The 17402-nt window shown below is 37.7% G+C and overlaps 1 protein-coding gene across 8 annotated transcripts in view; it reads left to right on the top strand.

The window, feature by feature from the left end:
- cv-c (crossveinless c) overlaps window positions 1–17402 on the top strand; it is a 592078-nt gene that overhangs the window by 567389 nt on the left and 7287 nt on the right. For 5 of the 8 annotated variants that reach the window (XM_067763245.1, XM_067763243.1, XM_067763244.1 and 2 more), the window contains exons 11-16: window positions 7096–8204; window positions 8272–8420; window positions 8491–9083; window positions 9162–9645; window positions 9714–9986; window positions 10046–10225. In XM_067763245.1, the coding sequence (XP_067619346.1) occupies window positions 7096–8204; window positions 8272–8420; window positions 8491–9083; window positions 9162–9645; window positions 9714–9986; window positions 10046–10225 (2788 nt within the window). The remainder of the gene's footprint in view (window positions 1–7095; window positions 8205–8271; window positions 8421–8490; window positions 9084–9161; window positions 9646–9713; window positions 9987–10045; window positions 10226–17402) is intronic. The other 3 variants (XM_067763248.1, XM_067763250.1, XM_067763249.1) reach the window with 2 other exon arrangements.

Here is a 17402-nt window from a genome sequence, read left to right as displayed (position 1 = left end):
CGCCCTGTAGAACTTTTTCATTTTCTTCTACTTAATATGGTGGTGTCACACCCATTTTAGAAAGTTTTTTCTAAAGTTATATTTTGCGTCAATAAACCAATCAAATTACCATGTTTCATCCCTTTTTTCGTATTGGTATTGGTAGAACTATGGCATTTTTTTCATTTTTCGTAATTTTCGATATCGAAAAAGTGGGCGTGGTTATAGTCGGATTTCGGCCCTTTTTTATACCAAGATAAAGCGAGTTCAGATAAGTACGTGGACTAAATTTAGTAAAGATATATCGGTTTTTGCTCAAGTTATCGTGTTAACTGCCGAGCAGAATGACAGACGGTGGACTGTGTATAAAAACTTGACGTGGTTTCAACCGATTTCGACCATTTTCACAGAAAACAGTTACCGTCATAGAATCTATTCCCCTACCAAATTTAAGAAGGATTGGTAAATTTTTGTTCGACTTATGGCATTAAAAGTATTCTAGACAAACTAAATGAAAATGGGCGGAGCCACGCCCATTTTGAAATTTTCTTTTATTTTCGTATTTTGTTGCATCATTTCATTACTGGAGTTGAATTTTGACTTAATTTACTTATATACAGTAAAGATATTAAATTTTTTGCTAAAATTTTACTTAAAAAAAATTTTTTTTAAATGTTGGCGTGTTCTTCATCCGATTTTGCTAATTTTTATTTAGCACATATATGGTAATAGTAGTAACGTTCCTGCCAAATTTCATCATGATATCTTCAACGACTGCCAAATGACAGCTTGCAACACTTTTAAATTACCTTCTTTTAAAAGTGGGCGGTGCCACACCCGTTGTCCAAAATCTTACTAATTTTCTATTCTGCGTCATAAGGTCAACCTATCCACCAAGTTGCATCGCTTTATCCGTCTTTGGCAATGAATTATCGCATTTTTTCGGTTTTTCGAAATTTTCGATATCGAAAAAGTGGGCGTGGTTATAGTCCGATATCGTTCATTTTAAACAGCAATCTGAGATGAGTGCCCAGGAACCTACATACCAAATTTCATCAAGAATCCTCAAAATTTACTCAAGTTATCGTGTTAACTGACAGACGGACGGACGGACGGGCGGACATGGCTCAATCAAATTTTTTTTCGATACTGATGATTTTGATATATGGAAGTCTATATCTATCTCGATTCCTTTATACCTGTACAACCAACCGTTATCCAATCAAAGTTAATATACTCTGTGAGCTCTGCTCAACTGAGTATAAAAAAGTTACTCTTCAGATGTATTTGAGATAAATTTGGCAGCCAAAAATATTTTATCTAGCCTTTCTAAATAAAATATTTTCAACTTTTTTGTTTTTATTCATTGAACTAAGCTGAAAATAATTAATGCATAAATTAAATTTAATTCAACTTTCTTCGAATGAACACTAAACAAATGTTTCTCACAATTATGCAATTTCAATATTATGACGCAAGATTCAGGTCACTTCCTTTGACTTAATGATTCTAGAAATCGTTATATAAATAGGCTAACGTTTTATAATGTACATTATGCTAGGTGTGTGCCAAGAGCCCATTACGCTAGAGTTCATTACACTTTCCCATAATTATTATTTGATTATACAAAGAGGTGGTAAAAGTATATAGATGTGTATAAATATTTATATGTGTAGTACATACATACTGCCAATCGTGACAGCATCAATCGCCACCTTACCGAGAACACAAATCTATAAACTGCCAATAATTTGCGCCAGCAAAGTATTTGATTTCAGGTCTTACTCGTCTAAATCGATCGATATGGTTGCCGTCTCTTTTGGGATTCAACTCGAAAAAACTATAAAATGCGCTTTTATATAGCGTTGAAATCAGATAATCGCATTGCTGTGATGTTCCTCTCTCACCGCGTTGATTATGTTAACGTTTACCTCTATCCTTCAATGACGTTGTTCTCTATCTCGCACTTATTATTGGTTTAAAGCAGAGGACGTCAGTTAGTGAAATAGTTCATGGCGGAACGCGAACAGGTGACTGCCGGAAATCAGCTACGGTTCCACCATGAAATAATTATTCGGTAGACTCATGCAATAGCATACTATTTTTTATTATTTACGAAATATATTTTACGTGTAACTAAATATGCGTGCATATGTCTTGCCTCATTGCTTCTCAATCAACAACTAAGACACCACCAATACGATGACAGTGCTCTTAACAGCACAATTAATGTTTGTATTTTGGTGATCACTGATTTTAAGTTTGCAAGTGATTTCGTGCGGCCGCCGTGGTGTGATGGCAGCGTGCTTCGTGTACCACACCGAAAATCCGTGCAAAGCAACCTTAAAAAGTTTTAGAAACAAGTTTTTTCAATTAGATGAAAATTTTTCTCAGCGGGGTCGCCCCTCGGCAGTGTCTTGCAAGCACTCCGACTGTATTTCTGCCATGGAAAGCTTCTCAGTGAAAACTTATCTGCTTTGCAGATGCCGTTCGGAGTCGGCATTAAACAAGTAGGTCCCGTCCCGCCAATTTGTAGGAAAAACTAAACGGAGCACGACGCTAGTTGGAAAAGAAGCTCGGCCTAAAATCTCTTCGGAGGGTATCCCATCTTACATTTATTTATTTAAGTGAATTCGTCACGCAAATACGCAGAAAAGAATAGCAGACAGAGTTAGCGGCACCTGATAACACAGCCGTATGAAGCTAAAAAACACAAGCAGGTCCTCAGTGAACCCCACAAACTTGCGTCGGACCTCTATGCTAGGAATTACCCGGTGAATCCTGTACTCAAAGAACAATACCCAAAACAAGCAGACGAGGAACGCACTCTCCCTAGGGAAATGCGAGTCACTCTAGCTCAACTTCTATCTGGATACTGTAGCAGGTTAAACTATTACCTATCCAGAATCAACCCCGACATACAAAATGTATGCCCCGCTTGTAATGTGTCCCCACATGACACCAACCATCTCTTTAATTGTAGTGTGGAACCAACGCCTCTAACACCCCTTTCATTATGGTCCACCCCTGTTGAAACAGAAAGTTTCCTTTGGCTCCCGTTAGAGGATATTGATGACAACTTTTAATCGATCGCACCTATTGGATGGGACGAAGCATTGTTACAACAACAACAACAGTGCGATTTGGTTTTCATGGATCTTTACTGTTACCTTATGGAAGCGAGAGAGTTTTTTTTTAAATTCTATTGATACTCAGGTACCTAAACTAGTATGTCTAGAGTTTCCAGCATCAAAAAGAGTGGACAAAATGTTAATCAGAGTCACGAGATAATTGCAACTTATCGCAGTGAAATATTTTGGATAATGATTTATCACACTTACTTCTAAATTGTATTGAATAAGTACTTGGGTCATTCTCATAATCCATCACTTTGCCCGCTGACTATCTAAGACACACGCTTGAACAAGTCTGCTGTTTTCAGGATAATGACCACTCCCCTTGGACAGAAAAAATACTTCAGCTTATGTGCATCGAGTTTTCTAAACGCGCCTACAGGGGCCCACTTAGCCTGTCGATAGAATTAGATCGGTATGACCTCACTACCTTTGATTCAGAGATCTTCATACCTCAATAAGCATAATGGTGGCACAAGCATAATGCAATCATACCGCAGGGAAGAGTTTAGTGGCTGACACGATACTAACCATCTCTTGACGTGTTCATTGAAAGCAACTCATCTAACTCCAACTTCACCAGTGCATACGGTAACAATAAACACAAGCTCAGGTGGGATTCGCTTTCCCCTTTCGTTGAGTCTTTGTACATAAGGAGCTCCCCCGGACTGAGATTTTTGAATTCTGAGAGGCTATCGAAAGGGGTTTTCGAACTTAATTTTTCCTCTTCCGTTGAAAGATTGCTGCTGCCAATTGAGGTATTGTATTCCAACTCCACCTGCGCGGCATGAACATATCTTTTATTATCTACCTTTTATGAGATATATTCAGGGTTCCAGAACCAACATGACCTTTGAAAATTAACATTCATCGCCCACTCCCTACCCTGACTAACCTAAACTTGAACTGAACTTGCTTTACATGTCTCCACAAGCCGTTTTAGGTTTGTCCAATCTCTAAGTAAGCTGCCTAACCTAACCTATATATCAATTTTCTCTTGACCTACCTCCCAGCTTCCACAGCCGATCCCACCCAGTTTACAATAAGATCATCTTACTCTTGTTATTAGAAATTAAGACCTACTGCACTTACACATTTTTCTTCCCATAACTTAGTTGAGCTAATTAATTTTTAAATGGCAACACTATCAGTCATCACTTGCATCCGCTGTTGTCATTTCACGCAGTCACAAGTTGCAGGGGCGCCTCATCGCATGGCGTCAAGGTATTATTTTTATTGAGCGGCAATGCGTCAATTCCCACGTAGCGCCAGCTAAAATTAACGGTCAGGCGATTTAGAGCTGTAGGATTTTCCCACTATATGTGAGTACTTGTAGTTTTTTGCAGTGCTTGGTGCTTAGCTGTAAATATATTAGTACGTCTGGAGCTGTACGCCGCGCACTTCTTCAATTACTACGCCAACTAAAGAAAACGCGCATACAAATTCATTATACTTTGCTTCCCTGCAGATAAAATAAGAGACAGCGACAATTTCGCACTACTGGTTTAATGACTACCTCCGAAATGATGCATCCGATGCTGTACCAACAGCGGTTGAGTCTGGTTTATAAGTATCTCAAAACCACCTACGACGCAACCAGTTCGGAATGCGTTCAATAGGTCTGCAATTACCCCCCTTAATTGCCATTTCGTAGGACTTCGCAATACTGTGTGTCAGGTGAAAGCTTTGCGTCTGAAAAAGATTAGAACTAGTCCCATTTCTTAACTCGATAGTTCGGAACTAGTGCGATTAGCAGCAGGGTATTTCTCTTTATCATTTCGATTCGAACATTACTGAAACCAGGGATTGGAAATAGCTATTGCTCAAAATTCAATCTGAAGGGATAATACCACCACACATAATCGTTGCTAATTGTTCAGACTATCCATAATTAGATTGTCATTATACTCAGCGTGCCTTGCACACAGAGTATATTAACTTTGATTGGAAACCGGTTGGTTATACAGGTATAAAGGAATCAAGATAGATATAGACTTCCATATATCAAAATCATCAGTATCGAAAAAAAATTTGATTGAGCCATGTCCGGCCGTCCGTCCGTCCGTCTATCCGTTAACACGATAACTTGAGTAAATATTGAGATATCTTCACCAAATTCGGACCCAGAATATATGAATATTGAAAATGAGCGAAATCGGATGATAACCACGCCCACTTTTTATATATATAACATTTTGGAAAACACAAAAAACCTGATTATTCAGTAAATAATACACCTAGAATGTTGAAATTTGACATGTGGACTGATGTTTAGACTCTTAATAAAAATGTTTAAACATTTTTAAGATGGGCGTGGCCGCCCACTTGTGATAAAATCAATTTAAAAAATATTATTTTTATTTTTTTTTTTTTTTTTTTTTTATATAAATCAAAAAACGTTAAACCTATCGTAACCAAATTCGGCAGAGAGGTTGCCACGAAATCATTTAAGTACCATGCCCACTTTTATATAAAAGATTTTTAAAAGGGTCGTGGACGAATAAAATAAGCTATATATTTGCGAAAAAGAGCTTTATATCAATGGCATTTCATTTCCCAAGTCGATTTATAACAATAAATAGGAAAAACTTCAAATTTAAAAAAATGGGCGTGGCACCGGCCCTTTAATGACTAAGCAATTTTCTATGTTTCGGGAGCCATAACTCGAAGAAAAATTAAAGGATCGTAATGAAATTGTGTTCACATATTCTCCTTATAGCATAAAATATTTCTAGTAAAAATGGACGGGAGCGGCTAAAGACTACGGCAACTTAGATATAAAACAAGTTTAAAAGGGTCGTAGACTAGAATAATAAGCTGTAACTTAGCAAAAAATAGTTTTGAATCAATGATATTTCACTTATTAAGTTTTATTGTAAAAGGAAATGGAGGAATATTTTTTTTATACGGGCGGTGCCACGTGTTATGTAGAAAAGTAATTTATCTGAAATGAAATGAACAATTGAAGCTCGCGCTGAGTATATAATGTTCGGTTACACCCGAACTTAGATACCTTTACTTGTTTTCTTTTTAGTTTTACTATGAAAATTAAAAATAATTTTATTTTTTTTTTTTTTTCGTTTTTATCTCGCTCGGACTAATATTTAGTTATCCTCAGAAATTCAAAAAATAACGGTAATTTTCCCAGAGAAATTAGAAAATCTAAAATTAACTTTTATTTTCCAAGCGAAGGAAAAAACAAAATAACTCTTTTTTTTTTCATAAATATAAAAAATAGTTGTTATTTTCCGTGTGAAATCTGAAAATAACTGTTATTTTCCAATAAAAAAAATAAAATTTAATTAAAAAAAATCTTATTTACCGAGCAGTATGCAAATAAAAAAATTGTTACTAAAAAGGGGTTTATACAAAAAAAAAAAATAATAACTGTTACGATCCCTGGTCAGGATTGGTCTTCTATTGCTAATACGACCAACGTATTGGTAGTACGACCAATGTAATATGAACGAGCGTTCGAAAACAGTTCGACGACACGTACAACTCGATTGCTGCCCACGTTGGAATTGTTGGGGCAAAACTTCCGTCTGAAGGAAAAATATTGACATTGCATTTGGCCAAACGCAGCAGCGAACGGCTACATTGGCAATAGGCAATTACAGATTTAAGATTTACAATTAAGTTTTTTTTTTTTTTGTTCCACTATTTAATTTCAATATCCCGTCACTCGCCCCGCATGCCAACGATTGTTATTGAGTGGCTGTCAGTTTATTCTGAACTGACGCAGCTTTACCGATGTCTGGTTTGTCAAGATTCAGTCGTTAGAATTTCTGATGGCGTGCAGACGTTGGACTGCGAAACAATCAATGAAAATTGCGAAATCTAGAACTTTACAAGACTTTACGGCTGCAAAAGCTCGCGTTTGTCACAGTTTTGGACAACGCATATTGTCAGCACTCAGTGGTCAACAATTCAACTCTTCAACCAAACAATTTCTAATTAAAATTTTTTTCTCTTCACACAGATCATCAATTTCCGCTGGATATAACCAATGTGGCCAAGGATCACACCAACCTAGAGAATGATCAGTTACAGTCCCTGTACAGACGTCTTTGCATACTAAATCGCTGTGCCAACATGCGTCTCGATCAATCGCATAAGCCGCAAACGCCGCAGGTTTGTGAACTTCCCCTCTCTAAATTACCCCTGAAAGTACAACACATAATCAACTCATTCACGTACGATTCATCCCAGCAGAAGGAGGACTCCGATGATGAAAATTGTGCACTCAGCGAAAATTGGACATTCCAGCCGCATATACGTCGTTGGTCGCGCATTGGCGAAATGGGTCTTGAATTGCCGCCCGCTGGCAAGTTGAATATCGAGAAGACAGAAAGCTCTTCGAAAGAATCCAGTCCAGATCGTTTTGAAGATGATAGTTACGATGTGACTGGTGGTGGCCTCTCACTTACGCTACCTGGTAATTCCACAGATTCCACACTCAATGAATCGGGCGAATCAGCTGCAGTGCGTTTACGGCGCACTGGCAGTGAACGTTTCAAAGATGGTGCTAAAGCATTCCTGCGTCGCGTCGAATCGATTAAATCGCGTCGACGTAAACGTCAAAATCGTGAAGGTATTGTTATAAGTGGACCCCAAGCATTAGATCTATCACAGTTGGGACAACGCGGCAGCATGCGTAAACCAGATGCTGTCTACTCGACACCACCATCACCATCGGCGGTTAGCCCAATGCATACATTCCCGAAGGGTCCCTTATTTGGCAATGAGCTAAAGGTACCATCACAAAGTGAAACTTTTCTTAGTCCGAATAGAGCTAGTCCTAAACGCACACCAACCACACCACGTTCAATGCGTGCCAGCCCATTGCATTTCTTCTCCAACCCGATGCCGCATTTGAAAGAAGGTAAATCAGATGATTCATCCTCATACTACAGTGATAGTCAAGAATCCTCAGCGGGCGGCAAACTATCGCTGCGCAAGACACCATCTAAAACGCGCCGCTTCCTACAACGTAGTGGTAAGGTAGATGATATTGGTGCACACTCGGATTCGGAGTGTCATCATGGTAGGAAACTGTTGATCAAGGATGCCAACTCAAATACAACTGAGGTGCGTATGTTTTTTGAGTTCGATGAAGGTACCAACTATTTATTGCTTTTTTGTAACCGTAAACCAGATTAAGGTAAAAAAATTAACACGTGGTGGCTCACTTAACCTCGGCAAGGATCCAAAGAAGCGCGATGGTTTTCGGTCGGCGAGTTTTCGTTCACGTTCCACGTCGCGCAAGGAACCTAAACCTGAGGAAACTGATATCAATGTTAAGCGGTACGTTCTTAGCGACAAGCGTCCACTCTCGTAGCCTCTCAATATAATATTTAAACCTTTTAAATTTCAGTACACCCGTAGTGCGATGGCACAGTTTCCAAATGGAGGAGCGTCCGCATATGATCTTCCGTAAATGTTTTGCACAAAAATCCGATCCCAATATGAATAATCATGGCATTCCATTTGCCGCCATGTCGGCAGGACAATTGCATATTCTACGCAAGCTTGCACTCGTAATACTCACCGGTTATATGGAGCGTTATTGTCCAACACATCGCTCGGGCTGGAATTGGGAGCTGCCCAAATTCATTAAGAAAATTAAAATGCCCGATTACAAAGACAAAAAAGTGTTTGGTGTGCCACTGCTTTTGGTGCTGCAACGTACTGGACAAACGCTACCCATTGCGATACGTGCCGCATTCAGATGGCTGCAAGTACGTGCGCTCGATCAAATTGGGCTCTTCCGTAAAAGCGGTGTCAAATCGCGTATTATCAAGTTGAAATCAGAAGTTGAACAACTCGATTCGACGGCGCTTTGTATGGAGGTTTATGATACGCAGCAGGCGTACGATGTAGCCGATATGTTGAAGCAGTATTTCCGTGACTTACCAGAATCGCTTCTGACGACGAAAATGTCCGAAACGTTTGCAGCGATATTTCAGCGTGAGTTGCATGAGGGTTATGAGTTAAAAGAAGAACTAAACTTTCATGCATCAAACTATTTTTTTTTTATATTTTCAGATTTACCAAAAGATGTGCGCTTGGAGGCGGTACAATGTGCGGTTTTGCTGCTGCCCGATGAGAATCGTGAAATACTGCACGCGTTGCTGGAATTTCTAACGCTAGTCGCCGGCAATGCAGAGCAAAATCAGATGACCGCTAACAATTTGGCTGTGTGTTTGGCGCCATCACTCTTTCATAGTAGCATATCGACGGGCGCAGCTTCGGTTGCAGCATCACCTCGGCGGCGTAAGGGTGCTGGTGTGCCCGATGACAAAGAGTTACAAGAAGCAAAAGCATCACATGAATGTCTATCTTTTATGATTGAAAACTACAAGCGCATCTTCACGGCGAATAAAGAGAAGATCAGCAAATGCAATTTCGGTTATATGGAGGAGTCAAAACCGGTACCATTGGAAGCGCTTGGCGAAGGTATGCAATTCCATAACTGGCGTGGCTATTTGTACGAGTGCACGAGTGCGACCATCAAAGAAGGCAGAGAGAAGTGAGTAGAATGAATATGTAGCTTGCTCGTAGTATACATTTTAAATCTTCTGTTGAATTAATTTATAGAGCACGTGGCTGGTTCACGATCTCTTCGCAAAATGACAGCAATGTAGATATTGCCTACAAAAAAGTTGGCGACGGTCATCCGTTACGTTTATGGCGCTGCACAACAGAGATTGAGGGACCACCGCGTGAGGTGCTGGACTATATTATTAAACATCGTGCGTCATGGGACGCCAATTTGCTGGAGAGTCAGACTGTTAAGAAATTGGATGAGCGTACCGAAATATTCCAATACGCTATAGATGGGCAGTTTACTACTGATTTTTGCGTACTACGGTAAGTTGTGGCTCAGCTTAATGCGGGGATATTCTAAGCGTAAATGTCTTTATTTTTAGTTCATGGCAAACTGATCTACCACGTGGTGCATGTGTCATTGTCGAAACCTCAATTGATCATGCGAAAGCGAAACCAATGTTCGGCGCAATTAGGGGAGTTGTCCTGGCATCGCGTTATCTGATAGAGCCGTGCGGCAGTGGCCGTTCTCGTGTTATGCATTTGGCGAGAGTCGATGTAAAGTGAGTATCTGAAAAGAAAACTAAATTATTTAATTAAGTATTACAAAATTTAGTTTTAGCTATAAAAATAAAATTAATTAGTTTGTTTATCTAGAAAACAAAAATATGATTAATTTACGGCTCTAAATTTAATAAACTAAACTAATTGGTTAATGCAACTTATTTCGACTAAACTAAAAACGAAGTCAAATAAAATAAATCCGATTAAATCAGTTAATTTGCTTGAATAAAGTTGAATTTAGTTAGAGCAAATATTAATTTTGAAACTCAGTTCTATTCAACTAGCAACAAAATACTTTATACAAATTAATGTAGCTGTAACTTCCCAAACGACTAGATTTCAATGAAATTTTTTTTGTATTCAAGGGGGTTTGAATATACTTGAGATTTACAACTCGGTTCGTTTTCTTCTTATCTTACCGGGAAGTGAACTAGGCGCCGACCTATTCTAGCAAAAGTACCTCTGGTGCGATTTCCTTGAAGTTTTGTACACGGGTACTTCCTTGACAAGCTTATTATTTCAAAAACTATTGGGATAAATTGCAGTCAGGATAAAAAAGTAAGGAAAGCTAAGTTCGGGTGTAACCAAACATTACATACTCAGCTGAGAGCTATGGAGACAAAATAAGGGAAAATCACCATGTAGGAAAATGAACCTAGGGTAACCCTGGAATGTGTTTGTATGACATGTGTAACAAATGAAAAGTGTTAATGAGTATTTTAAAAGGGAGTGGGCCTTAGTTCTACAGGTGGACGCATATTCGAGAAATCGCCATAAAGGTGGACCAGGGGTGACTCTAGAATTTGTTTGTACAAAATGGGTATCAAATGAAAAGTGTTAATGAGTATTTTAAAAGGGAGTGGGCCTTAGTTCTATAGGTGGACGCCTTTTCGAGATATCGCCATAAAGGTGGACCAGGGGTGACTCTATAATGTGTTTGTATGATATGGGTATCAAATTAAAGGTATTGATGAGGGTATTAAAAGGGAGTGGCCCTTAGTTGTATATGTGAAGGTGTTTTCGAGATATCGACCAAAATGTGCACCAGGGTACCTATTTTACAAAGTTTTTTCTAAAGTTATATTTTGCGTCAAAATACCAATTCAATCGCAATGTTTTATCCTTTCTTCGTATTTTGTATAGAATTATGAAATTTTTTTCATATTTTCGATATCGAAAAAGTGGGCGTGGTTACAGTCGGATTTCGCCCAATTTTAATACCAAGATAAAGTGAGTTCAGATAAATATGTGAACTAAGTTTATTAAAGATATATCGATTTTCGCTCAAGTTATTGTGTTAATGGCCGAGCCGAAGGACAGACGGTCGACTGTGTATAAAAACTGAACTTGGCTTCAACCGATTTCACCCATTTTCACAGAAAACAGTTATCGTCATAGAAGCTACGTCGGTACCAAATTTCACAACGATTGGTAAATTTTTGTTCGACTTATGGCATTAAAAGTATTCTAGACAAATTAAATGAAAAAGGGCAGAGCCACGCCCATTTTAAAATTCTCTTTTATTTTTGTATTTTGTTGCAACATATCATTACTGGAGTTTAATCTTGACATAATTTACTTATATACTGTAAAGATATTAAATTGTTTGTTAAAATTTTACTTTTAAAATTTTTTCTTTTGAAATTGGGCGTGTTCGTCATCCGATTTTACTAATTTCTATTTAGCACACATATGGGAATAGGAGTAACGTTCCTGGCAAATTTCATCATGATATCTTCAACGACTGCCAAATTACAGCTTGCAAAACTTGAAAATTACCTCCTATTAAAAGTGGGCGGTGCCACGCCCATTGTCCAAAATTTTACTAATTTTCTATTCTGCATCACAAGGTCAACCCACGTGCCAAGCTTTATGGCTTTATCCGTCTTTGGTAACGAATTATCGCACTTTTTCGGTTTTTCGAAATTTTCGATATCGAAAAAGTGTGCGTGGTTATAATCCGATTTCGTTCATTTTAAATAGCTTACATACCAAATTTCATTAAGATACCTCAAAATTTACTCAAGTTATCATGTTCACGGACAGACAGACGGACGGACGGACGGACATGGCTATTTCTTTCTTGATTTTCTTTTTTCGCCCAGATCATTTTGATATATAGAATTCTATATCTATCTCGATTAGTTTATGCCGTTACGGGGTATCGTTATGCGAACAAAATTAATATACTCTGCGAGCTCTGCTCAGCTGAGTATAAAAATAGTTGTGGGAGAGGAAAAAAAGTAGTATTAGAAGAAAAAAATCAGGAAGCGATAGGGCCCAAATTCGGAGAGGAGCTAGGGAACACACATTGAGAGGGGGAGTGAGAGGCAACAACATACGATTTTTTTTTTTTTTTTTTTTTGCAAAGCCTCAATATGGGAAATACCTCTGTTTACATCGTGCAGGAGAACATCTCAAATATCTATATATGACTTAACTTTGCTTTAAACAGATAAATATAGTTCCTAATATGTTCTGGAGGACCCCTGATTTGGTATTTGTTGACGATACATCAAAATGTACTCTTAGCCGAGGTGTACCTCTAACTGTACCTGAAGACCATTACCATCCTTCCCTGGAAATAGCAGACGAATTCGAAACAAATCCTCTGAGTAGCGCTGTATCTAAATACGACTCTAGTTTCAGATTTGAAGGCTAATTTTAGCAAACTAATCAAGCTTTATCTACAATGGCTTGGCCCAAATACGGTGGAGATATTGACAAAATGTTTTTGTCTTTTATACCATCATTTACGGTATTTTGGAAAAAAAGGTACGAAAACGTGTGTCTACCGAACCAGTCCAAATATGGTTCACTCAAGAGCTGAGGTCCTTAAAAGACAGAAAATCGCGCTTCTTCAAATTATTCAGAAGGTCGGGCTCTCATTCCGATTAATTGCAGTACTCTATTTTGCGTCATAAATATTTTGAATTAAACAAAAAGTGCTATAATACATATATCTGCAAGATGGAAAGGAAAATAACTTGCAATCCGAAAGCCTTCTATGGTTTCGTGAACTCTAAACGAAGGGTTAAAGGGTTTCCGTCTCCTTTAAAATACCAGGAAGAATTGTCTAGCGACGACCAAGATATTGCTAATTTCTTTGCACAATTTTTCAAGTCCAACTATTCCGCTGAACTTAGCTGTTTTTCAAATGAATATCCATTTCAACTTAACTCACTTAATAATCCAGCAATATCTCCTCATGAAGTTTTTCATATTTAACGTCTTTGAAGGAATCTTACAAGTACGGTCCTGATTTAATTCCCACTTGCTTTCTTAAAAAATGCGCTGAACACATTTATCAGCCCCTAACTGATTTATTCAAACTGTCCCTAAAACGTGAAATTTTTCATTGTGCTTGGAAGAAATCTTTTCTCATACCCCTCCACAAAAGTGGCAGTACGTCGTGTGTAGAAAACTATCGAGGAATTGCAAAGTTGTCATCCCAAAGTTGTTTGAAGCTATAGTTACCAACCAGCTAATTTGTCCATTTCTACTTTGATTGTAGAACAGCAGTATGCATTCTGTAAAGGCAAATCTACCATTACTAATCTACTTGAATTCACAACTCATGTTTCTAATGGATTTAGAGAAAATCTTCACACGGATGTTATTTATACCGATTTCAGTAAAGCATTTGACAAAGTATCCCACTCCTTACTTATCTAAAAGCTTAATCGGCTTGGTTTCCAACCTTGTCTCACCCAGTGCATCTCGTCGTGTCTCTGCAGTCGAACGCAAAAAGTCATTGATTTTCTCTCCGGCGTCCTACAGGGCAGTCATCTAGGTCCAATTCTGTTCTTGCTATTTATTAATGATATCTGTACCATAATAAAATATTCCAAAATTTGAATATATGCTGATGATGTAAAACTTTTTAGGTCCTATGCATCTATCGAAGAACGTCCCTTGCTTCAAGCGGATTTAAACTGCCTAGTTACCTGGTGCAACGTGAATTCAATGCCGCTTAACCTCAATAAATGTAAATTCATGTCCGTCTCTCGGAGATCTTTGCCAACAGCCTCTTATGTAATTAATAATTTTTATCTTTTATCAGTAAACTATTTTGTGAACTTGGGAGTCACGATAGAAACTTAGTTTCAAACTTCATATTAATGGTACTGCCAATAAGGCTAGAAGTATTATTTTATTCGTGAAACGGTGGTCCAAAGAATTTAGTGACCCTTATGTAACTAAAGCACTTTTCACCACTTTAGTTAGACCGATACTAGAATACGGATCAATAGTCTAGAATCCTAAATATCAAGTTCATGCAGATAGACTTGAATCAGTACAAAAGCAATTTCTGCTTTTCTCTTTAAGAAATTTTCAGTGGGGCTCTGCGTATAATCTTCCCCCTTATACTAGTCGGTTGAAGCTTATCAATCTTCCAACTCTTGCAAGTTGTAGAGAAATGCGAGGCGTAATATTTATGGCTAAACTACTGCATAGATTGATTTCTAGCCCAATTCTCTTAAGCGAAGTAAACTTTAACGTCCCATCACGAATGTCAAGACATTACAAACCTCTTCTTTTGAGCCAGTGTAGAACTAGTTTCGAATTAAGTGAACCTTTTCGGTGTTTGTGTCATGATTTCAACACTCATTCTAGTGCATTTGATATAACGGACTCACTTTTTACCATAAATAAAACTGTCCTATCCTATATTAACTCGTAACAAAAAACAAATAAACAAAAAATTAAAATTAGTGGAAGTGGAAGTGTGAATGGTAATGGGAGTGCGAGTGCGAGTGAAAGTGGGATTGGGCTTGGGTTTGGGAGTAGAAATGCATTCGAAAGTTGGATGGAGATAAACGTAATAAGGGATGAAAAATAATAAAAAGATAAATGGAAGATAAGGTAGAAATGAACGGAATATAAGGTGAAGAGGAGAAGCATGGCCCAATTTAAAATATGGACAAGCCAATTTCGGAACAGAACAAAGTCTGCCGGGTACTTTAGTGAAGATATAAATTTTAGACTGAACCTGAGTATTTAGGGATTGTTTTCGGATTTAGCGCAGACCTATTTTAGAGATCAATTTGAAATAAATTGCGATATCCGTTTTAAAGTAAAGGCCATGCCGGAAATATTTCTGAATCATTTCGAATAATAGAAACACGCAAAATGATGTATCATAACAAAAAAAATAAACACGAGTTAACATAAGCTAACGCAATTTAATAAAAAGGCATCGCATGACATAACATAACACAACATAGCATAAGAAAGCAAATAGCATGAATTGAGGACCACTCTTAATGCAACAAAACATACAATGCAATAACTTGATATGCTTTCGTAGGAAGCCCTAGTATAGAATGGCAAAACGAAAAGTAGCATATTAGGTATAACATTACTTAACATAAGATAGCACAGCACAACATTATAAAAGAAACGAAAATGTTTCTGAAGGGGTAAAAATGAAAAACATAACATAACGTAACGAAACATGTAAGCACATTACATAATTCAACATAACAGCACCGCCCGTTTAAAAAAATGTCTCCCCATTTCTTCTTACAATAAAACTTGATAAGTGAAATATCATTGATTCAAAACTATTTTTTGCTAAGTTATAGCTTATTATTCTAGCCTACGACCCTTTTAAATTTGTTTTATATCTAAGTTGCCGTGGTCTTTAACCGATCCCCTCCAATTTTTCTAGAAATATTTCCTGCTATAAGGAAAATTTGTGTACCCAATTTTATTACGATCCGTAAATTTTTCTTCGAGTTACGGCTCCCGAAACATAGAAAATTGCTTAGTCATAAAAGGGGCGGTGCCACGCCCATTTTTTAAAATTTGAAGTTATTCCTAGTTACTGTTATAAATCCACTTGGTAAATGAAATACCATTGGTATAAAGCTCTACCCTTTTAAAAATCTTTTATATAAAAGTGGGTGTGGTCCTTAACCGATTTCGTTAATTTTTCTTCAAAGCATTCCTTATAATAAAGGCAACCTCTCTGCCGAATTTTGTTACGATAGGTTTAACGCTTTTTAATTTATGATGAATAATATTTGTAAAATTGATTTTATCACAAGTGGGCGGTGCCACGCCCATTTAAAAAAAAATTTCTAATTTTTGTCACGAGTCTCAATCTCAGTCCACACGTCAAATTTCAACATTCTAGGTGTATTATTTACTAAATAACAGGTTTTTTGTGTTTTCCAAAATGTTATATATATATAAAAAGTGGGCGTGGTTATCATCCGATTTTGCTCATTTTCAATACCAATATATTCTGGGTCCGGATAAGCTCGTGTTCCAAATTTGGTGAAGGTACCTCAATATTTATTCAAGTTATCGTGTTAACGGACGGACGGACGGACGGACGGACATGGCTCAATCAATTTTTTTTTCGATACTGATGATTTTGATATATGGAAGTCTATATCTACCACGATTCCTTTATACCTGTACAGCCAACCGTTATCCAATCAAAGTTAATATACTCTGTGTGCAATGCACGCTGAGTATAAAAATATATTATATAACAAAATAGTACTACACAGCTTGAACAAATTTTATTTGTTGCGTCCCTTCCAAACAACTTGAAATAATAACACAGTGTCATATAACTTAGCATAATATATCATAAAATAGCATTAAATATATAAAATTTACCTCAAAAAAATTATTTAACTGTTTATTTGCCTAATATTTTTAAAAATTACTTAGGTTAGGTTAGGTTGGGTGGTAGCTTCCCTGATAGAGGAAGCTCACTTGGACAACATGACGGTCCGTTGTGATACCACATATAATAAACTAAACTAACGGTGACGTAGATATAACTACTTAGAGAATCGTTGGGTAGCAACGATAAAGTTCCGAATGATCCCGATCTCAACCTTGGATAGCTCCTCGGGAGATCCAAGTGAGTCACGACCGAAATACTTTCGCCTAGTTCTGGCAAAAGCTGGGCAGTCAAGCATAAAGTGATTTGGTGATTCCACCTCATCATCCTCCATACAGCTGCAGCAGGATGGAGTTTCCAATATATTGAGACGTACCGCATGGATACCCATGGGACAGTGCCCTGTCAAAACCCCAATGACCATTGATAGGTGAGCCTTAGTGAACCCAATTATTTCAGCAGACCTCCTGCCATCCACTTTCGGCCAGAAAGATCTTGATATCCTACAAGACGTAGTGTCCGCCCAACGT

The sequence above is a fragment of the Eurosta solidaginis genome, chromosome 1 (assembly GCF_040869045.1).
Source record: "Eurosta solidaginis isolate ZX-2024a chromosome 1, ASM4086904v1, whole genome shotgun sequence".
Taxonomy (NCBI): domain Eukaryota; kingdom Metazoa; phylum Arthropoda; class Insecta; order Diptera; family Tephritidae; genus Eurosta; species Eurosta solidaginis.
This window is presented reverse-complemented; position numbering and strand designations above follow the sequence as displayed.